The following is an 18,372-nucleotide window of genomic DNA, read 5'->3' on the forward strand; positions in this document are numbered from 1 at the left end:
ACAAAACGATTCTGTGATATTATTAATATTATCATATATATTTGTGTTATCAGCGCGACTGATGATCATTGTGTTTTCAAATCATTTTGTGCCGCATATCAACCATAGACTTTATCTCACATTGCTGTCACCGGCTCATCAAGTGTTTATTTTTTTGTCATAGTCGTCTCCTTTTATTATTATCGTTGTATTGTTTGTTGCACATTATTTATTACGTATTGCATGGTCGTCGCTCGTCAAGTCGTAAAAAAAAAAAAAATCATCAATGTTCTGCTTCACCGCGATTCGTGCGTGTAGACCGTGTAGTCTGTGGCCGTCAGTTATCACGATCGCGACCAGACGTCAAAACCTGAACACTCGAAGTTCGCCGGCCACAGCCGCGACTCAATCGCAAGGCGGCATTAAAAAGCGCGTTCAGCGTCGGAAGCCGGTCATAATTGAGGACACGGGTCAGCCACATGGCGTAAGTCATTTTTGTTTTATCCGTTGCTGGGAGTTGAGGGTGAACGTGCACCCCTAATATAGTGATCGGTATTCGGTCTTAACTCGCAATGCGAAATCGACCCGAACATCGACTGAACGTCTGTGAATTTTACCCCCGCCTGTTAGCTACGGTCCGACGAGAATAAATTATCAAGTCGTGTTTATTACACCGAACAAGCTTTGGCATAACCGCAACAGTTTATAGATATGTGATCGTTTTCTTTTTTACTGAAAGCTAAGCCGTTCCAACTAAATCTATAGGTAGTGTACATTGAGTGTGAAAAATAGTATAAATAATACGCATTTTCAACAAAATATTTAGTTTTACAGAGTGATTTGCGGGGAATGCTCAACCCTCCCCATACCATTTTCTTTAATAATACAGTTGGATAACTAAAAACTGATTTTTGGAAATTTTAAATATAGAGGTATAATATATATAGCTGGTACTTGGTAGGTACCTACTTACTTAAACAATATTAATTTAAAATTTTTAAAAATGTTGTGCTATTTAATTGTTGTCCTGTGGAGATACAAATTTCTGTTAATCAAATTAGAACCCCTCTTTTTACTTGCATTATTTAGCAGATAGGTTTTCTAAAAATGTTTATGCATAAAAATCAAAATTGAAGCGAATATTTTTTAAGTTATTGAGCTTAAAGTATCTATCAAGAATAATAGTTCCACGATAACGGGTTTGGAAGATGTGTGGAGGTCATGGGTATTTAAAAATTGTTTTAATTAATATTAATGAATTCGTTAAACCAATGTAAATGGAGTTGAGAATATTTGGCTACTCATTCTGGACGTCCTGTATTAAAATTTTATTTTAATTTGCACCGACAATTAGGTACTACGTGTGACCTTAAGCTGGTAGTTATAAAATATTAACTGACTTGTTTTTAACCTAATCGAATTAATAATTTTCTTCATATCAACTTTAAACTTTTTGAATTAAATATTTATTTTTTTTTATTTTAAATTAAATGTTTCAGCATATTGCATGCTATTAAACATTTATAATAATAATTAGAACGTGTTTGTCATATAATGATAAATGATAATGACGTTTAGTATTTACATATTAATATTTTTTATTATGTATATTATTAGTTGAATTTTAGGTTTGATCTTCATATTTGTTGACGTCTGATAATAGTAAATTTTGTGGTAGACATGGTTCTTACTTTTAAACGCTGATTTTTTATTTTGGTTCCCAAGATATAGAAACGTCCGCGTCGGATGTTTTAAGGTTGGTGTGGAAGTTTTTAAATTGAGTCTTAATCCAGTATTGTAGGAGAGAAATTCCTTTATCATTATGAATTTGTTTATTCCTCGATTATGAACCATGGGACTTTTAGACATATTTACAGAAAAATTTTTTTGGAGGATTTGAATTTTGTTAAATTTTGTGTAAGAAGCTGCTGCCCATATTGGTCAGGTGTATGTGATTAATGGTCGGATTATTGAGGTGTACAGTAAGATTGAGAGATTCGATTTAAAATTAACTAAAGGATAGAGTATTTCATTCTTGCATATCCTTGGGTAAGTTTTTTATTTAGATGAACTTCTGATATCAGAATGAAATATAACTACCTATATTGATGAATAATCGTTGACTTGACCCGACTTATTTAACTCAGATTAATTTTGCTAAATTACTCGCTGCGCTTTTGCCTTTTGTGACACTACATTTGTGTAGGTAGTAGGTGTAAACGTGTAATATAATAATAAATTATACAATTTACACGTGACTAATGTGTCCGCAGTATTGGTGCGTATCGGCGTTTTCAACTGCCGAAGAGTTTCGCCTGGAACAACTTTCGGCGGCGCTGTCTAAGACGAACATGTACGAGCCTACGTGCCTATATAGTGGTTCCGACGACAGTGCAGGTAAGCAAGATCACGTTTTATAATAATCATTAATAAAATTATTTGTATTAGTTTTCGATAAAATTTTTACTACCGTATTTTTACGTGAAAGATACTATAATCACATGCGTACAATCATACATGCACATGTGTGTTGTGACGGACTCTTTCATGTAAAACTATTCTGCTGTTAAATTTAAAAAAGAAATCTTATCATTTATGACTTAGAGTTTTCTGAACTTTTTCCGCCCGGTTATTTTGTGTGCCATTGCAATGATAATATTATAAAAATATAGTTTTTTATGTGTAAGGAGAAGGGTTTTTTTAAGACCATCGATATTGGGGAAAATATCACTCTAATATTACTATTATTTATTACCTATTTGATTTATATTCTCCTTTGATAATATTACAAATAAACAGTTACGTGCACTGCACATCACTGTATATAATTGATACATAATATTATACAGATAATTTTACATTATATTAAGGTAAATAAATATTTTTAGTTTAAAATAAATCGTTATATTTACATAGCCACATAGGTATACAAAATTATAATACATAACGTTCATAATATAGTAAAGTATTGGTAAGAGGTAAGAGACAAATTTAATGTTATATTGTAAACATAAAACAACCAATTGTTGAATCGTTATTGAATTGTAGGTATGTATACAGACATGTACTATAATTGGTTTGCACGCAATAGCATATTTATTATAGCGCCGACTTTAAAAAAATAAAACTTAAAATCTAGGTATATTACCTATACGTGATAACGTGAACGAAAAATACTACAGAGGGATTTTTTTACTTTATAATAAATAATAATGATAATGCATTTAGTTTACTTACTCTGCCTGATGACCTACTATACATTATATGTATGAACCGCGTCGATTTTCAGAAACTACACCGGTCGATGTTATCCATGCTGTGTCCAAATTTCACGTGACCAACGAGCCCAGGCATTTGTATTTTTTTCGGGAAGGCTCAGTGGTCGGATGGAACGTGTCGGACCTCGAAGTCAGCAGTCTGATTAACTTTGTTGCCGAACACGAGATCGGATCATACAAAGACCACATTATCATGGACGAAAGAGAAAGCATGTATTACGCATACACAAACGACAAGTAATGCGAATTTTTAAATAAATATTTGTGTAATAGGAATATGAAATAAAAATAAAAATAAGAAGAAGTTATAACTATCGGACGTAATATGCGCATGAGTAGGTAGTATTTAAATTTCTATGGAATTGATAGTTATCCATACAACATATAATAAATGTATTGTAAATAAATTTGGAAGTATTTTAAATAAATGTAAACATTGCTATAATCCGTTATACAAAATAGAAAAAATCACTAAATTAGACGTGATAGAGTTTAATGGCTTTATTCAAAAGAGATAATTATTACTTGAATTCATTTCTATGAGTTAAATGTTATGAAAAAAAAAAGATGTAACTATTGATGAATATGTATATTGTATATGTGATTTTAAATGTGCGTAAAAATTGTTACGGATAGAAAGAGCAATCCACTTAGTGAATTGAGAGACTGACCAAAGAATAAACTGAGTACACTGACTAGAGCTTTTTTAAAGGTTATTGCTGTCATTTTTGTTAGATTCGCGCCCACGCAATCCTCTATGCACATACCTAATACAAAAAATATATTAAACAAGTCCCAATCACGTCTGATACTTGCAGGCTGCAACTATAAGATTTCATTTTCTTCTAACTATTTTTTGGACTAATATCATGTTTTCTTATGTCTGTTTATTTTATTTTCATAGGTTATAAATATTATTTCATATTTTCTTATTTTGATAATAAAGTAAAATAGACAGTAAAAGAAAATAGTTTCGAACCTTATTTTGACGGTTATCGTTTGCGCATTGTCAGTTTACCTATGTGCTAAAATATCGTAAATATCGTCATATTATCATTGATAATAAATACTAGTATTTATAATCAATTGTAATATCTTACATATTTTGTGCATATCGAATTGCAATTTGTAATTTATACTGATTTTTAAACAATTATATGTCATGCACACCTCTTTACTGAAGTATTTTTCTTTTCTGTCATCTCTGTTTTACTTGTGTGTATATCATATAGGTACGTATACTAAATCGATGATCCACGTCCTTGCAATCCGATTTGTTTGATTTCCAATTTGATTGTTTAATAAACAATCAAATTATTTATCTACGTACCTAAGGTTTGAGTTTTGTAGAAAAATGAATTGTAAAAAAAACATTTGTATAATAAATTTAAACTAGAAAAATACAAAAACATAATATTTTCCCTTTTTCGTAAGTCAAAAAGGTCACTGATAAAACTAAAATTATTATCAGTATAGATATAACGTCTAACTTTATGCCATTGTTTGCGTTTACCTAGAAAAAGTTCGATCCAAAAGGGAAATGTTTATTTGATCGGCGATGACGTAACGGCATCCGACTTGGACCGGTTCACGTTCTCTAACGCGATGGCGCACAGCGTGAAACTGGGCATATGGGAAGCAATGCTCGAAGAGTACATAGATTCCGTCGAGGTCGTTACACAAGTGAGTTTTTGATCGTCGAAAAATTGACACTGTCATTTCAAAACGTGGAATATTGATACAGTCATTAGAAATCGGGTTTCTTAAAATATAGAAAGCCTTAAGTAAGTAATCGCTCTGCAGCTATTTTTAATATTATTTATGAGTTAAAATGTTTAATTATTTTTTAAATTCACAAGTTCTTGCATATTTTGTATTTTTGTAGACTTATATGCGTTATGTGCTTTAAATGCATGAAATTATACTATACTGGAAAGCAGTAGCGTATCTAAGATTTTTCATGGGGAGGGGGTTTTTAAATATTAATTAATCTTATTTAAAGTGCATTGTTTTATTCTTAAAAAAAAAAAAAAACCACTCTTTATTTTAATTATTCAGTTAACAATACAAATTAGCACGTACTAATACTACAAAAGATCTAGAAGTTTTATTTTACAAAAACTATCTTTCAATAATCATGTTGATTTAATTTGTCATTTAGGAAAATTGGATTATTAAAACGTATGTGCAGTGATTTCAATGATTCTTCTACATTAAAAATGTTATATTATTCATTAGTTTGTTCCCACATTAAATATGCCTCTTTAATTTTGCATTCAAATAATATATTTGTCAAAATTAGAGTCTAACTAGCATTCTAGCGTCCAAAATAATTTTCTAAGATTTTTATCATTCAAGTGTAATTTTGATAGACTCATTCAGAATGTATATCATATACTGTTATTATTATATGTTTGAAATTGGAATTTTAATCCGTTAAATAAATATCTGTTATCAAATCATCAACTCATATTTTTATAATTAAATGTATACTTAATTTATTATTATTGAATTAAATACCATTCATTTCCGTTCAGTGTTCAATGATCAAAATATTGTTTTAAATACAAAAATGAAAATAAAGGTAACCCCCTGGAAAGTATTTGACCACCATATCCTCTCCGTAGATACGTCACTGCTGAAAAGGTCTAAAAACAAATATTTTATTCTTTTACACTTAATTCATCTTTTACCGAAAATCTAGTTTTTACGAGAAACCGAGCATGACTGTATCTTTTTCATATAAAATAATAAACCACGTTTTTACTTGTTTGGGATCGCTTACGGTCTACTGGTAATCGTTTTTCCCGCCGACATTTTTATCTCTGTACCTACGTAGATATAGCGTTTTTTTTTCCGCAGGACCTACAAAATGGATTGCCCATCCGGATCACCAGAAAAGAAGTCATGAAGAAAACCGGTGAACTGTTTGGACTGAGACACAGGATCAATTTAAGTTCCGATCTCCTCGATTTGCCAGATTTTTACTGGGAACGAGAACACTTGGAAACGTTTTACCGTTCAACGTGTAACTATTTTAGCATATCTACGCGGCTCAAGGTAAGTTCGCGATAACGCGTCGATCTTTGTCTGTTGTTGTTCTTTCTCTGCAGAACGACTCATTCTAATACATTTTCCAGACAATGAACGTTAAAATAAACCATTGCCTAGAACTCGTTGAGCTCTTGTCACACCATTTGAGCGACAAACATCACATTAGACTGGAATGGATGATCATCGTGCTGATCATGGTCGAGGTTGGCTTTGAAATCATTCACTATGCTCAATTGTTCATCAAATGAGCTGCTTCCGTACGAGTTTCTTCTCAATCTTTAAAATATTATTATTTTCCTCTAAGTAATTGAATTCTATAGACATTTGTCTTAAGTTAAGCATAATCTAAAATCAAGTTTAATATTAACATGCCTCGTGAAATAAATCGATGAGTCATAAACCATTTGTTTTTGTACGGTGTAAACAAAAAAACCTATTTACAGAACACAATTAACTTCTAACCTATAGCTGAAATAATTCAGCTGATTAATATTATTATTGACAGCAATAATAACAGATTGTATTTCAATTCGGTATTCATTCAATCGAACACAACTGTTTATTTTATAAAAATATATTACATAATCTTTTAAAATAAAATAAAAAAATAAAACAATTACAAAGTAAAAATCACTGAAGACAAAAATATGTTTACATCTATACTTAAAAAACTTACACACATAAAATACATACTCATTATTTCCCAAATAACAAAATTTAAAATGTTTACAATGAATATTATACATTAATAAAAGTTTAACAATAAAGCTCAAAAAATAAAAACATATTGCACAGAATTAAAATATTATCTTTTGTTACCAAAATCTTAAATCATTAACTATTAGACAGTGATGAAACAATAAAATAATTCAATTAAAAAAAAAAAAAAAAACCTATAAATTGTTAATTCTTCTTTGAGAACTATTTAAAAACTAATTGCTCTTATGTTGTCAGTGAGAAAATGTAAAAATTATACAAAGTTAAGACAAATTTGTTGATATACAAGTCGTATAAAATTTAAATGTGTAATCAAAAGTAATTTACCAAACTGATTTCTTTCTTCTGTGATCCTGCAACAAATAAATAATCATAATTTATTATATACTTCAATATTTTTTTTTTTTAGTAAAACACAAGTTATTGTTTTTCTTAGAATATTCATGATTGAAAGTTAAAGCAAAATAATTTTCTCTTTAAAGTATAATTCTTAGACAAATTAAAGAATTATTTGAATTTTTAAAAAAAAAACCAGTAAAGAAAAACTGTGTTAACTTTGTATTTGCTATACATTTTTTGAGATAGTTACTTTATTTAAATATTTGATTAAAAATATTTTAACTTATTAATAGATATTATTATATCATATTTATTTATTTTTATTAAAATGTTTTAAAAATATAATACATTGATTAGTTATAGACTATTAATTTTTGTACATTGTAAACAAATAAACCTTTTTATAGAACATTAATATCGTAATGTACAAATAAATGCATTTTGAATAATGTTTTCTATTGGCTTAGTATTAGTGATTCAGAAGTACATAAATATATAATTGTAAAAACAAATTCATATAAAAAACTAAAACAAAAATAAAATTTGAATTCATGCTAATAATTAATATATTTCCAACTAAAATAATACTGAAAATAGTTTGACCTTAATCAGATTATTAATTATTTTAATTACATAAATATATTTGAAAGTAAAAATATAATCAAAATACAAATAAGAACTTTAATTAGACAAACAGTTAAATTATTTAAAATATTTTGAGATTTTTATATTGATTATAGACATTTTTATTAACGCTTCTTTTGTTGATGAGTTGAATTAATTTCATAGTATAGAAACACAACGATATTTTACAATAAAACAATTTGTAACAATTCAATTTATATATATTTTTTTTTATCAGGTAATAAAAAAAAGTTATAAATATCTAATTATTATATAATACAACTTTTAAAAGTCAAAAATAAAATAAATATTGTATTAAATTAACATAAACTCATTTTACTGATGACTATATAAAAAATATTATTTCAAATAATGTTAAACCAAAATTTGAAAAAAAAACAATATTAGTAATATTACAAATACATTTCAAATTAGTAGCTCATTTACTCATGTATAATAGTAAACCTGTAAGACCCAAAATGTATAAAAATAAATCAAATACTCATAACTCACTGTTAATTTGGGATCATCCAACAAATTCATTCGAGCCATATCTGTCAACAATTTTTGTTCCCGATCCATTACCTTTAAAGCAATTTTTTCAAATTGTCTATAGTCCGTAGAATTCTGTAAAAGAAAACAAGGAATACAATTTATTGTGATTATATAGCCATACAGACTATTGCCTAACAATTAGATAACTTTTAAGAATGTGCTTACCGATGATTGTATTCCATCATTATTATTATCGTCACTGCTACAGTAGTCTGGATACTGTTCGTAGAACTCAGCCGATTCTGCTTCCAGCCGTTTCAATTCGTCATTACCTTTTTCAATGACACTGATTAACTCTTCTCGTTCACTGATCAAGACACGTTGTTCCTCCAAACATTTGTCAATGTTCTCTTCCAACTAGCAAAAAGTTATAATGTTATAAAATGTAACATAGTTGACCCTTAGCACATCTCAAAAATTAATAATTTAACCATGACGAATATAAGTAAGTGTATACATACTTGAGTTTTTATCGCAGAAAATAGGTTTTCTATTCCGGTCTTGCGTAATGCATGTTCTTTACGCCACCGTTCCTCTTGTGACCGCCACATGTTTCGAGCTTCTTCTCTACATACAATAACAAACAGAAAATTGAGAAAACACATAGTACATGTATATTATACTCTGTTCAATTTCCACAAAATATATATTGGATATTGATGGCAGACATGATAACTCAGACTGACAATTGATCAACATACAATTTCTGCTCTTCAAACTTTTTTTATAAATATAGTTTACACGGTACCTACCTGTAATGAACAATTTTTTTATACAATTCAATAAAAGTATTAAGTTATAATCCAAAAATAATAATTTATTACTTTTTTTTTGTCATTAACATCTACCATTTTACACGTGTTATTAAAAATATATATATGTCTCTTCTAACCAAAATAAGTATTTTCATGTATTTGTGATTATTTTAAGTATTTATGGATGATATAAACACAGACCATAAAATTGTTATGTCATCCAACAAAATGAGATGAGAGAATAATGTGACCAGACAATATTAATATTTAAAAAAATGTGTGTGTCAGTTATATATTATATTACTATAATATATAACTGTATGTACACAAGATACATACATTAAATATAATATTGATATTGAATGTAAATATTAATTTATATTTGTATGGTGATAGCTAAATTATGTGAAGGGCAATATCCCCCAATTTAAAAAAAAAAAATTTTCTTGAGGATTTCTTCCTTTAAATAAATTAGTTAATTAGTATTTATACCTTTGCTTTGAACATAATATTCTACACCATACTCACTCAAACATAAAGTCCATCAAGTATAGCCGCTGGCTCTCGTCATCCTCGTACTGGTTGTACAGATTTCTTAGCTCATCTACCATATCACCCAGGTCAATGGATGCCGCAGCATTTGAGCTGCGTACAGTTGAGACCAAGTCATCTAAAAGTTTACGGTCTTCTCGCAAAAACTCAACTACCTCCTTAGACCTTTGTTTTAGTGTAGTCAGGTACTGGCGGAGTGCCTTGGCCCTGCAAAATACAGCATAACATTGTTAAAATTAATACATAATACTAATATAAGAAGGGGAAGGAGTAAGATGATTCAAAAACAGCCATACTCCTGGATGTTTTACCCCTGTTTCATATATGATGCTGATTTACTTTAGTTTGTTAAGTACCTGGATAAGCTTTGAATCTTTTTTCGATCCAACTGCTCATTACAATGTTCCACGTCTTCCACCCGGCATTGCAATGTCAAGTATGCAGATTCCAATCTCTTGAGTTCATCACATCGGTCCGAACGATTTCTACACACAAATGCAAAAATTATTATCTATAATGTAATAAATTACAATATAGAATGTTATAGTATAAAGTATACTAATACAATACAATTATTTTTAAATTTTTCACAGATATTATTTTTTTATTTTTTTTTACATATAAATTTTGAATATTTTTAGCGTATATTTAAAAGTACTTGTAAAGTTTTTTTAGAATATTTGTTTAAAATTATTTTTTGATTTTTAGTACAAGTCCCAATCACGAGCTTTTGAACACAAAGAACATAGCATCGTTACAGAGTACTAAAGAGTAAAGACCATCCCAAAACAATCTGTCAATATTATTTATTTATTTCTAAACACGTCTTGAAATATTAATTAAGACTTAAATCCAATAGCAGATTTAAGGAACATGTATTTTAACAGTATTGCCAATAACTACAAGCACATGTGAGCGATCATTTTCTACGTTAAAACGTATAAAATCATACTAAGGAGTACAATGGGGAAAAATCATTTAAATTTACTATTGCTTATTAATCACAAAGAAATTAATGTAGTACCAAAAGATGTCTTAGATTCATTTTCCAAACAATAACCAAGGTGTTTATAACTTTCCCTAGAATAATATATAAATTAATTTAATACATTTTAAGTAATTCTTTTTTTATTTTGTAGTATTTCGATTTTCTAGACTTTTTTTTATAAATTACAAATTAAATTATGCTAGGTACTACATTTTTCATATTAGAAAGATTTAAGTAATACTTTTTTTGAAATCCTAACATCAAATTCTAAATAGTGTTTAAAAATTAATATGTACATGTTTGTGCTTCCCCACTAGAAAAAAAAAATTCTGAACCCGTCACTGCCCATAACAATTATTACCAATATGGGTAAACAAACTATTATTTACTTTAATTCCGCCACACGACCAACAAGTTCGTCTTTCAATTGAGTCGCTCGAACCTTTCGTGTCCGGTGTTTTTCCTCTTCGGCCAATCTATCAGCTGCAAACCGTTCTTCGTTCAATCGTTGTTCGTTTTCCGATCGTTCTCGCCGTTTTTGGTCCGCCGACTTTTTCTCCTTCATCCGGTCGTCCCACGAAGACTCTGACGACCGCTCACGCTCTCGCATTACATACTAGCAAAGCAAACAATAATATATGAAAAATTATTTGAATAAGTATTTAAACACACAAAATTTTAAAGCTATTGCGCACTAGTTTAAACCTATTTTTTAACCTAAAATTGTCAGAGTTCAAAGTTCAAATTAGAATACTTATTGTATACGTAAATACGTTTATAACTAAGTGTAAGAGACGTGAGTACGTGACTACATATCTTCATGTATATTAACTGTGTAACCTAAGTAGGTATCCTTTGTAAGGAAAATAACATGTGTGACAACTGACAACTTTTATAATATTGACAACCTATCGTTTCGGCCGATAATCATTTAATTATAAATGCTCAAAAGTCAAAACCAATTTACAAATAACACTGATCATTGAATCCATTGATTTGAAAAAGTTGTAATTATTCGAGAGACCTAATTTTCTATTTTCTATTGGAAGGAAGACGTTTATGATATGTTAGGTATCCATACAACTTTCAGAAAAATGATTGATCTAATGAAAATCATCCAATGTTTAAATGTTAACTTATTCAAACTAATATTATACCACGATATTGTTGCTACATGGAAAATTGCCCTTTGCTGAATAGATATTAAGTATAAATTAAAATTGTAAAAAAATGATTTTATATGTTTAATTAATGACTATTATGATATTAACAAACTGCGATATAAAATTTATTATTTAATTAACATGGATTATTTGGTTCGGTTAAAAAAAAAAACCTCAAAAACTGCAAATATTCGAAAATCAAAATACATGATTATACTGTCATACTAAAGAACGAGAAAAAATTGAATTATTCTTTAAGTAAATAAATCGTAAATATAATATTTTTTCATATTTTTCGTCATCATTATATTATTTAAAGTTAATAGAATTTTTTTTTTAAATTTTGATTCGAGTTTGATAAAATTTGAATAAAACATTATGCAAGTTCAGTTCTTATTTAAAATTAGGGCTTATAGCATATTCATTTGTATATTATACGTAGATGCATATTCATACATCTATAATATACAATGTACTCATAAAAGCTTGGAAATGATTATTAGACCAACTGAGACTGCAAAACGATAATATGATAATAATAATAATTTAACGAGGTTATTAAATATTTTAGATTATTAATGTACAGCAGTATTCCTGTTGTAGCTGAATTTAGACACGTATATATAAATTGCCATACAGAAATTAAGAGTTTTCAAAACTATTGAACACCTGTTAAGCAATAATATATGCATATACATACGCGACAGATGTATAATAAGTTTTTTAGAACTAAGTACTTAATACATTTTTTTTATTTTTAGAAATGAATAATAGGATTGACTCTGTTGCAATAGTTGCCTATCTAAAATATTGTCCAAGTCACGACATCAACAGATTAATTATACGCGTGCAAGACATCATGACGAGAATAAAAGATGAATTATTATATTGTATAATTAATGACTAATAACCAATAAGTAATAAGTAATGTAGTCACTTGTTTAGCCTGTTTAGGATCGCACGATTTGGATCGCACGTGAAGTCTCAACTCGATCTCCCTATCCGTGACAGCGTCGTGTTTACGTTTTAGTTCCATTGCCATTTCTTCGCAAGGTGTTTTTTGTCCTGCTGAATTCGGCCTCGACAGTGGTACGGGCTTTTTTTTCATTTGTCCTTTCTTTGAACGAGCCACAAAAGACAAGTAAAAAATAAATCGAATTCCAATCAATATTATAAATTATAAATATAATGTATTCAACATCGCCCGTTAAATTACGTGAGTATTTTATAATTTATAAATACCTTAAATTCCTCGTCCTCGAGTTGTCTGTCCCGCAATTTCTTGCGCCACTTTTGCAATTCTTCTTGTTCTTCCTCGAGTTTTCGCTGCTCCCGTCTCCGCATTTCCAATTGTAGCTCGGAACTAAACCAATTATAATATTCAACATTAATAATAAAATTCATAGATACGGAAAAAAATAGGAACATAATATATTATGGACTATTTCTCAAAAAAAAAAAAAAAAAATTTCTGGTCACATCTAAATGCTCACCTTTTTTTGTAGTACTGCGGCGAAGTCCAATTTGTAAACTTGTTCGAGTTGTTCTCCCACGTTTTAAAGTACTGCGTCACGCCGGCCCATTGCTCTCTGGCTTCGCATTCGGCCGCACGCTTCTTGTGTAATGCCTCGTACATTTTTGCAGGATTCAACCGACGGTTGTTATTGCAGTTCTTTTGACTCATTATATTTTCTTATGATTATTTTCGGGTATCGCTTTCACTCTAATCCGTCAATAGCGCCGCACTGCGTACACGAAAAAAGTAAATCCGCAGATTTAGCAAAGCCAAACAAAATAATTTATCATCTGGTACATTAATTAAATATATAGGTACGATAATAGTTATGTTTACTTTAAGGTATTCCTAAACTATTAAAATTAGTTCTACGCCTTTACTTATATTATACGACAATAGCGTCGAGTAATTGTAGAAAAAATAATACTAGGTACATAGCCAATACAATTTAACCCAACTACTATAATATTATATACATACATAAGTACTGCCGTTGCTAAGGCCTAACACCCTTATTAGGTAAATAGTAGGTATATATATATATATATTATATTAGTCCCTACAGAAAAAAAAAAATGTTTTCACCTATCAATATGTAGGTATTGATTATTTTTTTAAAAAAATAATTTGGTTAATTTCTCTCTTTCAGACCAAACATTATTTGATTTCACAATGGACATTCACACACAAACAATATATTATGATGGGTATTAAAAAGATGAGCGACAAGTGTTGTGTATTTATTCTGTTAATTTTTATTGTTATCCCACATTCACCTAGTATATCAATTTATATTAATTATCAACTATAATATGTTAAGTGATACCTAACCTAAGTTTTTACTTTCTTCCTAGTTCTCACTTTTGAACAAATGTATTTGTTTACATTAATGTGACCTGTTTCCATGGTACTTATTCAAAATAAAATCTCTATTTCTTCACACTAATACTTATATGCTATCTACCGTTACACCAATCGCTGAACGAATAATATATTTAAAACACTTTAGTAGTGGTCATAATATAAGTAAGATAAACATATAAACATTTAATGTAAAAAAAATAATATTAACTGAGTAAGAATTATCAAATCTAATTTTTACTTACTAGAATTATCAATATCTATTATAGTCGTGTCCAGAAATAATTTAACAACAACATATAATATAAATATGTCATCTTAGTGGTTAATATGTAAAACATTTTGAATGATAGAATATCATGTTAAATGTTTAACAAGTGTAACTAACTCAAAAACATTAATATAAAATTTATAATCAAGTTCCATGTAAGTTAATGAACTATCTATTAGATAATATAGAAAAACACTTAAAACTGAAGGATGAAAATTAATTGATATGTAAAAGTTTCAAATTAAAACAGAAAAAATTGTGTAAAAAAGTAAAAATTAAAATTAAAGTCAGTCGTTAAAAACAACGTTATCATTATCAACCTTTTTGAAAATAACAATAAATCTCTTATCTATAATGTCACAACGAACATAACCTACAAATTTTTTACACAAAACCATAGATAAAAGTTATATTTTAAATCATAATAATACCTATTATCTATCTTACCAGTTAATTTATAATATTTATATTATTTAAAGTTTAAAGTCTATATCGTAGATAATTTTAAATTTTGATTTTAAACTCGGATGATATTGATAGTTAGATCGAAAAACTCGGATTGCAGTTTAGATCATGTACTATTTTACTACCTACGGTAGATTATGATCCAGGAGCGGACTAAGCCACCGTACTACTATGTATCTGCACCGACGCATAGTAGATCAGTTTTTTAATATTATTTCATCTGGACCGGTACAAAATAACTCGATGTGTGTTGTATTGTCGAAATAAATGTTTTATTATAAACGGACCTAGATATTAATAATTTTAAATAAATATATTAATATTCCTAGATATTAGATTTCATTTTATACAAGTTTGATTCCCTGTAAGTCGTAATAATTAACAAAATCATACTATTACTTAAAATATATAATATTATTTAACACATAAGATACTTTTTTGTGTCAAATGCCATTGATAATAGCTAGGGTACTATACCTATGTGTATTATTGAAAATTAAATCCAAATTATAGATTAACATTACCTACTCTATATTATGATCTAAAAATAAAATAAAAGCAACTTTATCCTTAATTATAGATAACAATGATAACATATTTAGTTTAACTTATTGTTAATTAATAATTCATTACAAATAAAATCAATGGCTCTATGAATTATATATGCTAAAAACTATTATTTTCAGTCACCATTCAGTAGGTAACCTACATAACAATTAAGATTGTGTAGAATTAAATTTAATCTTTTTCTTCGGTGCTAAATATTTTTAATACCTTGATTACTTCATCAATGTATTAATTTAATAAGTACATAATGGAAGAAAACCAAAAAAGGAGTAGAAAATTTTCAATTAAAAAATTTGCAGATATGAAATTCAGGTTGATATCAATGATCAAAACAAAAAAATTACCATAAATTTGTTACAAGTATCTATTATTAATGATAAATTAATGCTAGGTGTTGGTTATTTTGTTCGTAGAGGGCAGATTTTTTTTTGAAAACAATGGGCTGATTGGATTTTAGTCCATTTTTGATATTATTCAAGGATCGCACTGACCACAGACAGCATTATGATTTATGAAATATCACGAAATTACCTATTATAATAACATAATGTCGATTTTGTATACAGTAATGACATTTTCATCGGTGAAAAATAAATTAAATAGTAATTTAACGTATCGTTTTATGTATCTAATAAGATAAGAAAAACCTCATCATATTTATAGGATTGTATATTGAAAAAGGGGCCGGCCTCGAGTACTAATATACGTAGTACTGGCTATAATTTAATATTAAATTGAATTATTTCGAACCTAAATCGTAGTATCGAGAAATATTTCGACAGTGGAAACAAAACATAAATTATAACATGCAGAAGAGTTCTGTAGAATATATAATCAGTAATCACTAATATTAAAAGAGAAAAAAACTGTATCAGATTTTAATAAAAATTATAATCATTAATTAATAATTAGTGCGATTAGATATATATATATGACGCTTATGGCAGTATAATTATATAAGTAACGTATAATAGGTACCAAAATAACAATAATCTAAAACTATTGATTAAATCCGAAATAAATTTCAATTGTAAAATATAATTATTTGTATTTTATTATACTTATAATTGCATACTTTATTAGGTAATATTTTTACAGTTTTATGTACTTATAGTATGTAGTTATAATATTTTCATCGTTATTTGAATGATGTTTAATTTTAAAAACATAGTTTTACTCTAAAAATTAAGTTTATTTGCTTAAATAGCTTCCTTGGTGTACTAAATTGTTTTAGATTTATTTTTAAAATGTTAATTAGCTTTAACTGCAATCGTTAAAAAAAAGTGCAGGTATGCGAAGACACTTGACAGCAGAAAAAACAGATTAATCAATAGAGGAATTTGGTTTGTTGTTTTAATAAACGTTTGATATAAGTAAATTCAACTTGAAAAGATAAATTTATTGATTTAGATGTTTTGGAAAAGATTAATTTTAAAGAAAAATATAATATTCCTAATGAAATAAGTATGACTATTTCCGAAAACATAAAAGAGCGCCATTTCAACTTTTAACGTTAGACATCTGTATATAATCAAAAAAATGTACTCAACGAATGAATTAATAGCACATTAATATTATAATATTATCATTGATCATATTCAATAAATCACTTACCTAAAAATAGTTACGCTGTGGCCAATCGATTTATTTGTATGAATAATATGATTTGTTCTTAGATTTTTCCTATGTAGATATAAATTAATAAGAAGTGATGGTGTTATGAGCCGTCAGGCCGTCGAACACAATCTGCAACGTTCTTCTGCCTGTGAGTCTGCAGAAAAGGCCGATAGGCCGTGGAAGTAGACTGGTTCGACTTTCTGACCATTTTTAGTGAATCAACTCGGGTAAAACGGGTACATGCGGGAACTCGCGAGAAAGTCAAGTTGTTAACGACCTATACCGTCGTTTTTTCTTCTCCGGTGACATAATAATATATATTTGTTCAAATTCCTATGATTTTACCTATTATTTACAAAAACACAATAACCATTGGTTAAATCTGAAATATTAATAATGTTTTATAGTTATAGACAATTATAGTGGTATAGACAGAATATTTTACGTACCACAACTTTCCAGCCTTTGTCCATCAATAATTTAATAATGTCATATATTATATACTCCTATAATAAATATATTATGATATTTTATGATTATTAGTGTTTCAACATTTCGTTTGTGTATTCAAATTGAAGTCAAGATTTAAAAGATGTATTTTTGTAGAACGTGTAAGACCAAGCATACCTATATATATATTTATTATTATAAAGATAGTAACTAGAAAGTATATTTATCTACTTAAGACTTCAATTTATGTAATGCACACTTATAATATTTAACTAAAATTATTAAATTAATTGTAAATATTTTCTCCCAATATTAAACACGTATATTTTCATAACTTATAAATTTAACGTACCTATACAAGTAGATTATACGTATAGACTATAGATATAACTTAATAGATCGACTGTGTTTAGCTTATAAATAGGTAGATGATTAACATAATTGGAATAAACATATTTACTACGTTATACAAGTCTACAAAAAAGATTATACGATAATAAATATTGCGTTAAAGTGTTAAGTTTATTAATATTATAATTTCTTAAAAATATTATTTCTTTAAATCAGATCGTAAGTTTCTAGTGCCCAATCGCGTATATATAGTCAATTGCTCTAACTAAC

General features: G+C 28.1%; 2 protein-coding genes across 3 annotated transcripts; one reads left to right on the forward strand and one right to left on the reverse strand.

The window, feature by feature from the left end:
* Positions 1-89: 89 nt before the first annotated feature.
* LOC112595454 (required for meiotic nuclear division protein 1 homolog) lies at positions 90-6,880 on the forward strand. Its single transcript, XM_025340684.1, has 6 exons — positions 90-463; positions 2,253-2,376; positions 3,269-3,494; positions 4,775-4,940; positions 6,120-6,317; positions 6,398-6,880. Exons 1-6 carry the CDS (start codon positions 266-268, stop codon positions 6,557-6,559), a joined length of 1,074 nt encoding a protein of 357 aa, XP_025196469.1. The 5' UTR covers positions 90-265; the 3' UTR covers positions 6,560-6,880.
* A 173-nt stretch (positions 6,881-7,053) lies between these two features.
* LOC112592285 (trichohyalin) lies at positions 7,054-17,416 on the reverse strand. Of its 2 annotated transcripts, none has more exons than XM_025336307.1 (11): positions 17,299-17,416; positions 13,498-13,749; positions 13,247-13,367; positions 12,942-13,121; positions 11,231-11,457; positions 10,210-10,338; positions 9,830-10,060; positions 9,008-9,113; positions 8,712-8,903; positions 8,505-8,618; positions 7,054-7,381 (listed from the first exon to the last, which is right to left on the reverse strand). In XM_025336307.1, exons 2-11 carry the CDS (start codon positions 13,686-13,688, stop codon positions 7,352-7,354), a joined length of 1,521 nt encoding a protein of 506 aa, XP_025192092.1. In that variant the 5' UTR covers positions 13,689-13,749; positions 17,299-17,416; the 3' UTR covers positions 7,054-7,351. The 2 variants fall into 2 exon arrangements, with proteins under 2 accessions (XP_025192092.1, XP_025192085.1); XM_025336300.1 differs by lacking the exon at positions 17,299-17,416 and adding an exon at positions 14,627-14,733.
* Between the last annotated feature and the right edge of the window lie 956 nt (positions 17,417-18,372).

Source organism: Melanaphis sacchari, unplaced genomic scaffold (genome assembly GCF_002803265.2).
Source record: "Melanaphis sacchari strain LSU unplaced genomic scaffold, SCAv2.0 Contig0_pilon_pilon, whole genome shotgun sequence".
Classification (NCBI taxonomy): Eukaryota; Metazoa; Arthropoda; class Insecta; order Hemiptera; family Aphididae; genus Melanaphis; species Melanaphis sacchari.

Bases quoted from the DNA above. Each gene is read 5' to 3' on its own strand.
- LOC112595454 (XM_025340684.1), top strand. From the start codon at position 266: ATGTTCTGCTTCACCGCGATTCGTGCGTGTAGACCGTGTAGTCTGTGG. The intron at 464-2,252 runs GTAAGTCATTTT...ATGTGTCCGCAG, and splicing joins ACACGGGTCAGCCACATGGC to TATTGGTGCGTATCGGCGTT. The intron at 3,495-4,774 runs GTAATGCGAATT...GCGTTTACCTAG, and splicing joins TACGCATACACAAACGACAA to AAAAAGTTCGATCCAAAAGG.
- LOC112592285 (XM_025336307.1), bottom strand. From the start codon at position 13,688: ATGAGTCAAAAGAACTGCAATAACAACCGTCGGTTGAATCCTGCAAAA. The intron at 13,122-13,246 runs GTATTTATAAAT...GCTCGTTCAAAG, and splicing joins TCGAGGACGAGGAATTTAAG to AAAGGACAAATGAAAAAAAA. The intron at 7,382-8,504 runs GTGAGTTATGAG...TATTTGTTGCAG, and splicing joins TGGATGATCCCAAATTAACA to GATCACAGAAGAAAGAAATC.